Source organism: Mus caroli, chromosome 1 (assembly GCF_900094665.2).
Source record: "Mus caroli chromosome 1, CAROLI_EIJ_v1.1, whole genome shotgun sequence".
NCBI classification, from domain to species: domain Eukaryota; kingdom Metazoa; phylum Chordata; class Mammalia; order Rodentia; family Muridae; genus Mus; species Mus caroli.
In genome coordinates, this window is record NC_034570.1 from 63620434 (window position 1) to 63632195 (window position 11762).

The 11762-nt window shown below is 36.4% G+C and overlaps 1 protein-coding gene across 5 annotated transcripts in view; it reads left to right on the top strand.

Moving 5' to 3' along the window:
* The window catches only part of Spag16 (sperm associated antigen 16), an 871964-nt gene that overhangs the window by 147766 nt on the left and 712436 nt on the right, over positions 1–11762 (top strand). For 3 of the 5 annotated variants that reach the window (XM_021171958.2, XM_021171981.2, XM_021171972.1), the window contains one exon: positions 2733–2860. The exons of the other annotated variants lie outside the window; for them this stretch is intronic. In XM_021171958.2, coding sequence (XP_021027617.1) covers positions 2733–2860 — 128 coding nt within the window. The remainder of the gene's footprint in view (positions 1–2732; positions 2861–11762) is intronic. 5 annotated transcript variants of the gene reach the window in all.

Sequence of the window (11762 nt, forward strand, 5' to 3'; positions counted from 1 at the left end):
CAAGAGAATATAAATAGGAAAGAAATGGTATGATGTCATCTATAAAAGAAGACTCCAGGAGATAGGAAGATTTTTTACATGTTCATGGATAGTCAGAATAAATAATTTGAAAATGACCATCCTACCAAAAGTGATCTACAGATTCAATTCAATCCCCATAAACATTAGAACACAATGCTTCACAGAATCTTAAAAATACATTTTAGACTTTATATAGAAACGTAAAAAGGCCAGGGTAGCCTAAACAGCCCTGAATAATACAAATGTTAGAGATATCACCAGCCTAGATTTCAAATAATATTACAGGGCTATAGCAATAAAAATAAAATTGTATTGACATTAAAAGAGAAATGTTGATTAGTAGGATCAAATTGACCCATTCCTCCAATTGTAAATATTGTATGTTTTCTCTTATATGTGGTTGTTAGCTTTTATGTTTTCTCTACATGTGTCGTAATCTGAATAACCACAGAGCTTAAGCACTAAGTAATGTACTAAAGGGAGGAAAGTTTCTCCAAAGGAAGGGGGAAAGAGTATAACCGTATATGGAGAGACAAAGACAAAACTAGAATAGGAGGCTTGAACAGGGAGAAAAAATGGGAGGGGCAAAGGAAGAAATAATTGAGGACAACTAACTCTGAAGGCCATTTGAAAAACCATATGGAAAATTACTATTTAAATGCTTCCTAAGTCATACACAAATATGAAATGAATCTATATGGAGTCACCAAATACTAAGGGAGACAATGATTCAGCTAGACATCTTATGTTACTAAATGAAACTTCCAGAGCCTGGAATCAGTTACATCATCTTTGGTCATTGGGTAAAGGAGCCCAGTGTAAACCCCCAAATATCACAGGTTATTGCAAATGCCTTTAGTTAGTCTCTACAACCAGATTATAAAGTTTTATTTATGAAGAATAACACCTATGTCATCAAACACATACACACAAATAGAACTGGTGCCTAACGAGAAGATTCACCCCTGCTCTCTAGGTAGCATTCACAGCTGTAAACTGTGCAACCTATAACAGTGACCTGTCTGCAAGATACACTGGTACAATAGAGGCACAAGTGTCATGAGTGTAACCAACCACTTTATATAAATAACTGGATTTAAGGCCCACCCCATGAGATTGAACCAGTACTTGTTGTTCAAGTGGTCCAGGTCCTGAGATTAGATAGAACACACATGCTCACGGGGAAATGCAATAATAGTACTCTTCTAAAGTAACAGCAAAATATGGCTTCTAATGTCACATTTCCATATCCATGGATCAGTGCTGTCACAAAATTATCAAAGAAACTTCTTGAAGTATATTGGAATTAACACTGAGGTTCATATAAGAATACTGTTTGGAGAAAGAAGCTTTGGAGCACACAATCCTAAATGTAACTTCTCTAAAATCTTCACTCTAGTCTCAGGGATCTATGCAGAAAAGGAGGCAGAAAGATTTTATGAGCAAGAGGTGATGGGTGATTCTGAGTAAACTCTGTTTTCCATGCACAATGGTATTGTTGCACTATGGAGTCACAAAGACTGTGCTATCATGTACAAGAGCTACACAAGTTCAAGCTAGTTGGGTCCCTGTGCTAAGAGGAGGAACTGGACATGGAGATCCACTGCTAGCCAAGAAACTATCTGCAGTTGATTCCAACTAGAAAGGGCGATAATTTCATTGGGTATACCAACTATGATTTAGGAGAGTTCCCATGTCCAGGAGTATGTGGCCAGCACAAAATTAACTCACTGGTATCTTTGTGGACTTTCTGTTTCATTTTACCTTTTAGTCTACATTTTTTATCTTATTGGACTTTCTGTTTCTTTTGATTTTTTTGTGGGTTTGTGTGTGTGTGTGTGTGCACACACACACACATGCTTAACTATGGTTTGTTTTTTTGTGTGAGGGGGGTCAGAGATATAGCATTGAAAATGTAAATGAAATAAATACCAAAAAAGTTTGAGTATAAAAATAAATATATGGCTCCATTTCTAAGGACAATTTTAGGAAGTAAATACTATAGATGATTATTTGTGTGTGTGATATTTTAAAGAGTTATTATATAAGCCGTTAAGAATTTTAATACCTGTATTAATCATGTCTTCACTGAGGATACATTCCTGTCTTTCGAAGTTTGCTTGTTGGGGAGAGGGTTAACTAACAAATGGAGATGCGAATCCTAATGTTTGTTACTTGAAGAACTCTAACAGAAATCTTTTACTATTTGCAGATACCTTTAAAGTAATCCCATTTCCTTAAATGTAAGCAAGAAAACCATAATTAACCAGTTAGCAAGGGTCATTTTGCTAACCATGAAGATATAGGCATACTGTTAGCATAGGACAAATGTACTGCACAAATCCTTAGGCTTTGACTGCTGGAAGGAAATTGATGTCGAGGGTGAATGATTATCAAAAAATGACAATTGACAAATCATATAAGATGTTAAATTGTATATCACTTTACCCACCAAGAGAAGGAGCTCAAGTAATTTTTAATATGGATGCAACTTAGAACTAAATTTTGCTATGAAAACAAATGAATGCCTCATTTTAAATTTTGTCTTTCTTGTATATTTTCCCAAAGTTGCAGTGGAATATGAAGAATTGATAGTAAGAGTCATATATAATGGTATTTTTCTTAGAATTGAGTGTTAAATAAGACAGATCAGTGTGTAAAATGGTATAGATATGTAACAGAGAGCTTTATCTCCATGTCCCCCTCCCCAGGATTCCGAATTTCCTGTAGATATGCAACCAGATCCAAACTTGACTTCATGTACAGAAAACGTTTCTGCAGCAAAATTTGACTACAAGCTAAACAATATTTTCAGACTTCATGAACTCCCAGTGAGCTGGTAGGACTTTCAGTTTTCTTCATGCTTTTGAGATCTTGTTGCCCTGTCTAAACTGTGGTGTTCTCTTAACTATCCGTAGCTTATGTGATCTGTGAAAATAGATGCTTTAGCTTCTCACAGCAATGAAAGAATCCACTGATAGCCTCTGGAACATTGCAAGGTAATTGGTTAGGCACTTGGTGGCAGTGTAGACTAAGTCCATTATTGTAATTATTACTGTTGAGCTTGTAGATCCAACCTTCAAGAACACGCATGGATTGAAGAGAGTTTCCAAGAATTATTTAAACCTAAGCTTTAATAAACTATGAATTTTAATAATTTTCTTGATTCCAGCAATGTACTTTTCGAGTAATGCAATTTTTAATTTGTTCTTTTTGAAGTCATAATTTCATGAACTGTAGGCACATTGTTTTAAAGTAAAAACATATGTCACATTTACTAGATATAATTGCTTTAAGAATCTGAACATTTACATCTATACATATAGAAAATGTATTTTTCATATCTTTTGCTATTGATAGGGTTGGTAATGTTTATTTTTCTTTTAGAGAAGAATGTTCCTGTCAGTAATTTATAAATATAAAACAAAACTTTGTGAAAAACTTAAACTTCAGTAAATACTTTTTGTCAATAATCATAGATATTAATTTTAACTTAGATTAGTAGCATCACTGTCTTGCACTTTTATATATAATTTAAAGTATATGCAATTTTTCCTCAGGAATCTATGATTGGGTAATATATACAGGAAAAAGATCTGTCATTATTCACAAACTTCTTCAGCAAGAGTAATATCTTGTTGTATTGTAATAACATCTATTTTACCTGTAGTTCTCTTTTTCATTTGAAATGTGTCTGTTGCCTTTGAAGATATTATATGTGATGTGATATGTATGTATACATATATGTACATGTTATATATGTGTATATATATACATATCACATAGTTAATACATATATATATATACATATATCATATGGTATGGCATACATATGCACATATATGTACATATAATACATATATGGGATATATTATATATGCACACATATGTATCTACATATATGTTCATTTATGTATATGTATATATATATATACATATATATGTGTGAATACTATTGGATTATCTTAAAAACAAGAATGTTACATATGATACTTTGTGTATATATAGCATAATTGATATGATTTTAATTACATGATTAAAACCCATAGGACAATGTGTTGGAAATTTCTATTTAAATTTAAAGAGAATCATAAAAAATGATGCATTCATCTCATATGATTCTAATTAAATTTGGACATACAGCTGTGTGTATATCTATGTGTGTTTTTGTGTGTTTGTATGTCTGTGTGTATGTGTCTCTATGTGCATATGTATATCTTTGGAAGTAAGGTAACTTTCATTAAATGCTTTTTAACTATATATGATTCTGTATGCTATTTCTTACATCAGCTAAGCACCATCTACAATTTTATTTTAAAATATAAAATTATATTATTTTCACATATTTAACTTATACTTCATCGGTGGGTATAATTTGACTTGTTATAAAAAGAGACCTAGTCAGCTATTGGATGGATCACAGGGCCCCCAATAGAGGAGCTAGAGAAAGTACCCAAGGAGCTAAAGGGATCTGCAACCCTATAGGTGGAACAACANTATGAACTAACCAGTACCCCGGAGCTCNTGNCTCTAGCTGCATATGTATCAAAAGATGGCCTAGTCGGCCATCACTGGAAAGAGAGGCCCATTGGACATGCAAACTTTATATGCTCCAGTACAGGGGAATGCCAGGGCCAAAAAGTGGAAGTGGGTCTGTAGGGAAGTCAGGGGGAGGGTATGGGGGACTTTTGGGATAGCATTGGAAATGTAAATGAGGAAATAATAAATTAATATTAAATATTAATTAATTAAATTAATAATAAAAATATTTTAAAAAGAGACCTAGTTATTTTAGAATTGGGTTTTAAGAATTTTCTGCAGTACATTCTACTCAGCCCAGACAATGGTGACAATATGCAGATTTGATTTGATAATAAAAAAGAATTATAATAGAGAATCACTTTCTAGGAAAAACTCCTTTTTGAACAAATGTCCAATAGTCTCTGTTCCAAAGACAATATATGTATTGAGTTCTCTTTTTCCTCGTTTATTGACAATAGATTCTTTATATATTCTGATTATGGTTTCCTCTTCCCTTACTCCTCCCTGTTCCTTCCTATCTCCCCACCCATCCAGATCCATAACTTTTCTATTTCTCATTGGAAAACAAACAGACCTCTAAAGGAACAATAATAAATTAAAATAAAAGCAAGTTGGAATAAGAAAAAAACATAAAGAAGAAAACAGCCAAAGAAGAAGCACAAGAAACACATAGACATTAAGACACATGTTTTTTTCACACACAGGAATCTCATAAAAACAGAAAACCAGAAGGTATAATATACTCACAAAGGACCTGTAAGAAACAAAAGAAAAAAATGAAAGAAAAGAAAAGAAAAGAAAAAAGAAAAGAAAAGAAAACGAAAGCCTTATTCAGCATTATGAGACACAACTCACCAAATGTGCAGTTGAGTGTTTTTTGTTAACTGTGCTGTGCTTTCAGCCTACCCTTAAGAGTGGCTTGTTTCTCCAATGAGAATCCCTTGGAGAAATTGAATTTTCATGAGCAAGAGGTTGTCCATTGGAGAGTGCTTCTGGGTCAAGAATGAGGGTGTGTTTCTACTGCTTTCAGCTCCAGGACAGTAGTCAGTGCAGACTATGCATGCTGCCACAGTCTGTGTGAGTTCACATGTGCATTAGTCCTTCTCTGTTCAGAAAGACTTCTTTCCCTTGGTGTCCTCCATCCCTTCTAGCTCTTATACTCCTTCTGCCTCTTCTTCCATAGGCTTCTTGAAGCTGGAGGTGGAAGGATTTGATGCATACAGCCAGTATAAGACAGTGTCCTAAGGTCTCTCACTCTCTGAACATTGTTGGCTTATGGGTCTCTATTTGTTCTCATCTGCTTCAAGAGAAAGCTTCTCAAATGATTGATGAGCCAGGCACTAATCTATGAATACTGTAGAATGTTATTTGGAGTAAGTTTTTAAAATCCCTTTAGCACATAACATTAGTATTTGGCTTTTCCCCTTGTATCTAGTCCCAGGGTTTTGGCCATCCAGCAGTGTCAGCTATAGTTTCCTTCTCCTGGAATGGTACTTAATTCAAATCAGAGTAACCACTTGGTTACTCTCACAAGCTTTGTGCCACCATTGCACCACCATATTTTTTCAGGTAGCTTACAATTTTAGATTGAGGTTTAGATGTAGGTTAGGTTGGTATTTTCCTTTGTCCTTTGGTAGCATGCAGAGGACCTTCCAGTGCCATAGTCATGAAGGCTCTAGAAGGGTATAAGCTCTACTTTTCCTTGGTCATCGAATTGTGTGTTGTCATTAGCAGTAGGGCAGCCATAAGTTTGTGGAGAAAAACCAATAGCCTTGGCTAATAGTAAGGCTATTAGCACTCACAGTTTTAACTTGTGGTTTCTTTAATCTAAAACGAGAATTCCAGCCTCTTTCAGAGGATGATATTTCCCATCTTTTCATGTTAATTTAATTTTCATTGATAGCAATTTTGTTTCACATACTCATATTTCATCTCATAAATTAATAGTTAATTGTATTACAATAGAAAACCTTGGCTCACAAAGACTTTTGATAATAAACTATTTGATTCTTCATAGTCACCTACATTAGCTCTGTAGTGGCGCTGGGCATGACCACTGAGCTCAAGCAATTAGATATAGCCAGCATTTCTGGCATGCTTTATGGAGAGAAGGAGTTTGTCAGTTAAGAAATTAAGTGGATGTTGAAGGAGAAGCCTTTATTCAATGAAAGAAGAAAAGGAGGGAAATGCTTGCTTTGTGAATAACAGGAATCCAGATTTCAAGCTACATTCTTTCCAGCATCTACAGAGCCAGCTGCCCCATAACCACTGCATCTACAGAGCCAGCCGCCCCATAACCACTAGTGCAGGCCAGGGAGAGATTTCATTATCTTTGCTAGCAATTTTATTAGGAGAGAGGCTCTGTCTTTATGGCTTAGGCATGGGAAAGGTGAATCAGGAGAAAGAATGGTGGTTAATCTAAGGATGACTTAAATCAAGTTGCTGCTTTGGGACACCTCGTTTAGGGGCTGTCTGCTTTATTGGCAGTCTGTTCATTTCTGCTGCTAGTACCACCATTTCTTCTTTGCTTTGTGTTGCTGTGGCTCCCATCTATTTTATTCTTTCAACTCTTCCCGTTTATTCTGTTTTAACTATCAGTCATCAGCCAGCCATAAAATATAATTCCAAAGTAATATTTAGTGTTTCTCTAGTTTCCCCAGATATGAGGGAACTGCAGAGAAGAATCAGTGTTGAAGAATGTTGCCTGCCCTATTCTGAGAACCAGAATTCAGACCCCAGGATATACTTAGGAAGTTGGTACCCTGGAAACACATCTAACCCCAGCTCTGAGGGATCCCCATTTACCCTCCATATCATCCTTTACCCCCCACAAGTGCATTTGTGCACAAATGTGTACACACACACAAACACATACACACAAATGCATGCACAGTAAATAAATGAGCAAATATAATGAAAGTTAAGAAGTTTAAAAAATGTATGATAAAACTGCTCTGTCGTTAAGAGTGTTTGTGGTGGAAGTAGGTGTATCTGAGTCAAATTCTCAGCATCCATGTACAAAGCTGGATATAACCAGCTCCTGTAATCCCAGGACTGTGGGGTACAGGGACAGGAAGAGTGCTGTGACTTGCTGACCACCAGCCTAGTCCCAATTTCAGTGAGAGACCTTTTCTCAAAGAATAAAATGGAGTGTGGTGGCATATAAATGAGGAACTTTACTCCAGTGTATATACATACATGTGTGTGCGTACATGTGCACACACACTCACTTAACATAAAACAGATCATTACAACACTTTTCAATGACTACGAATGGAGCTATGTTTTAGAGCAGTTTACTAACCTGCATGAGGCTTAGGTTCAATACTGCAGTAAAATATTTATTGATTTATCGTATGCTTTTTTAGGTAAGAACATTTTTCTCATTAATCAAGTTAATTTTGCTTTTGTTTGTCAATATAACTGGGAGATGTTCTTAAGCTATAGTTTATAGGTTTCCAACAGTAGTAGTATGGCCATTAATACTGAAAAGAACAGAAATACAAATAATATTAATAATGTTTAATTCAGCACTAATGAAAAAAATTCATCTTCCTAATATACACTGTCTCTGGTCATATTTCAGTGGGTAGTTATCTTCTCTCTGTTTTTAGCAGACACAGATAAACAGATGACAGACACACACATGGACACACACACACACACACACACACACACACACAGGTACACAATACTCAGGCATCATCAAAATTACAGGATTTGATTCAAATATAGTTTAAGATGAAAGAAAAGACTAAACCCACAATTGTTTTAGAAAATTCTAAAGGAAAAAAATCTCCAGTTTTGTATCTATGCATAGTTTGTCATACAAAACCATGTAACCTATGATTTAGGGTAAAATTCTATTTTTCTCTCTTGAGAATCATGACCTAGGATAATTGCTTTATAGTTGAATATTAAAATAATTAATTAGATTGTGTGTAAGTGCAGAAAACGCTAATTATTCCTTTTGTAGGAAAAACAGATATATCAAAACATGTTTTTACTGTTTTTTTTAACAAGGTCACAATAAAAATATATATTAAGATCCAGATAATTTAAAATGTCTTTATAATTTGCATTTTATACAGTGCAATTACATAGGTCAAAAAACCAGAAGGGTTTTAAATTAGACTAATTAAGAGTATTGCTAAGCTCTGCTTTAGGTATTTCTTCTACTCTTTCACATGTTTGAGTGGTGCCTTCCAACTAAACAATGCCTTCCAATAACACACATCAGTTAAAAACTCCTCTTTTGTCTAGAGAACTAGGTTCTACCCATGTTCTGTCCTGTGCCCTGCTTTCTCATGAGAAACACGGCAAAAACGCAGACTCATCACTATCCCATTTGTTCTTGCCATTCTCCACCACTGGAGATCCTATCTGCATTGGTTCCTTGATGCGCTATCATGACAAGGAAGAGCAACCTCTATTTAAAGGTTGAAATTTGGGCTCATGTTAGTGGCTACAATCCATCATGGTGAGCAAGATGTAGTGGTAGGAGTTTGAGGCGCTGGTCACATAACATCAGCAGTCAGGAAGCAAAGAGAAGAGAGTGCTTGTGCTCAGTTGGCTTTCTCCTCTTATTCAGTCCAGGATCCTATGTCTTGGAATATTATCTCCTATATTCATTGATCCTTCCAGGTCAATTTACTGAATCTAGATAATCCTTAAAAGACGTAACTAGACATTTGTTTCCATGGTAACTAAAATTCCCAAGAAGGTGACAACCAAGACTAACCCTCCCACCTCCCTTCTCTGAAACTCCCTTTATCAGAGTCACTGTTTTTTTTTGGTTTTTTTAAATAACCTACCAGTGGTCTGGGCCACACATAGCTTCTCCCTTTCTTCACCAGTCAGGTACTGCTTAGACAATTGGCCGCTCCTGTATTACTTCCTGAGATGCCAGCTGCTGTTAGTGTGTCCTGGATTTCCTCTTGACTTTCATGCTCCGCCTTCTTAGCTTGTCCAGTGAACTGCTCCTCTTGGGTCAGATGTCTGCTTAAAGACCAGCTCTTAGCTTTATCTTTTTACTAAGTACATTTCTCAGGTGATATCTTCTATTCTCTGGCCATCAATTCCAAGTGGTAACATCTTGATATTTTCCCTAAGTGTGAACATTTTGTAGGATTCTCCGGCTCTCATATCCAAAGAAGAAATTTGCATTACCTCAGAAAGCCTGGATTTCTCCTAATCTCCATCATTATAAAAGAACCACAGTATATTGGCTAAAAGATATTGGCTAAAGTCCCACAAGTAACTTTGATTCCTCCATCTCTCCCTCTATAAATTCTACTATTAAATATTCCAGTCATGAAGATGTAGCTCAGAGTTAGTACACTTGTCTGGTACCTTAGATCGCCTATAGGGGGAGTCTCCCAGTCATTCTAGTAGTTCTTTGATTTAGAACTCATTTATGGTTTTCATTTTCTATCTCTAATACTAGTAGTCAACACTCAAACTGTGCAAAAGGCTAATAATTTTTCTCACCATACTCTGTAATATTAGCTCTTCCATATTGCATTTATTTCACAGGAACTAAATAGGTGTTAGCGTATGTAAATGGGGTCATGAGAGCCCCTACTTTGAGTACATGCTGTACTTACCAGGCTCAAGAAGAAAAACAGCTTTCTAAGAGCAGCCTTCTTTTTGGACACTTGCTGTCGTCCCTTCCATGGCCCACACATGTTTTGTGGACACTCATTACTGCATCATCAGACAAGACTTTCACATGAGAGTCAGGGTCAAGATTGCAAGTTTTGCACATCTGCTTCGTTCCTACCATTACTCAAATGCCTGCTCCCAGAGGCAGGTCTAACAATACATAACTGCTATGCTACCCCTCATTTCCTCTCACTGTCAGTGCTTTCACTGTGCTTATTCAAAAAATACATTTCAAATCCTATTTTATTGGCTTATGTATATGTCTGTGTGTAGGTATCTTTATGAGCATATGCACACATATGTGAATGTGGTTAGTGTATACACGGAGGCCAGAAGAGGGCATTGGGTCCCTTGGATCTGGAGTTTTAGGCATTTTGGATACACAGCTTACTTTGTAGCTGCCGGGATCTGAACTCTGCTTTTTATGATTGGGCAACAAACACTATTCATCGAGTGCTACCACTCCAGCTCCCTCTATGTTTTCTTTCTTCCCTGGCTCCACATATGCCTGAGGGTCATACTTTTCAATGTGTTTCATGAAAAGACCCAGGCTTTTATTTAGCTTTTACCTAGTTGATGTGAAGCACAGCAGTGCTGGACAGTGGGCACTACCCCAGTGCCCTCTTTTCTGAGCCCATTGGGATATTGTGTCCTGGATCTGCTGTGTAACTTGGCTGTGCCACTAAACTTCTGCAGATGTCTGCTCTCTTGGAGCTGAACATAGTGAAGGCTCTGACTCATGATAGAAGCTCAGATTCCTGAGTCAGCTATTTGTAGCATCCCTCAGCCTTTACCTAGTTTTATTCTCTAGGTTTCCTATACATTTTTTTATAAATTATATGAGTTAGTCTGTTTAAATTTATTGTCAATGCAAGAAAATACTGTATAATATTTATATCCACACATTCATTCAGCAAAACTGAAGACTCCCCAACTAATCTGCACAATTGACTACCTGAAAGAATTCATTTGCAGGCAGCTGGCATTTACTTGAGTTCACAGTAAGCCAGGTGTAAAATCCATTGATGATAAATCATATTTGGTGGCCAAAGATTCTATAGGAGAACATAAAATGTGGCAGAATTCAGTACAGGATAGCTTCAGGATTAAAGATGGGTCAGGGCTTTTATGAAAAGACTGCATGTAGCAGAGATCCTGCAGTGTGCAAAGAAGTGAGAAATATAGAGAAGGAAGAGAAAAACTGAACCCAGAATATCCTTGAGGCAGAGGCATGTCCCCAGTATCCCAGGGGAAGCAGGTAATGCAGTGTAAACCAAATAAGGAATCTGAAAGACTCAGCAGAGACGTGTTAGGAAGTTGAAAGTCAAAGCAGTGTTCCACCAGACCTTAACAATCTTTTTTTTTAAATTTTTAATATTTTTTATTACATATTTTCCTCAATTACATTTCCAATGCTATCCCAAAAGTCCCCCATAGTGCCCCCCACTTCCCTACCCACCCATTCCCATTCTTTTGGCCCTGGCATTCCCCTATATTGGGGCATAAAAAGTTTGCAAGTCCAATGGGCCTCTCTT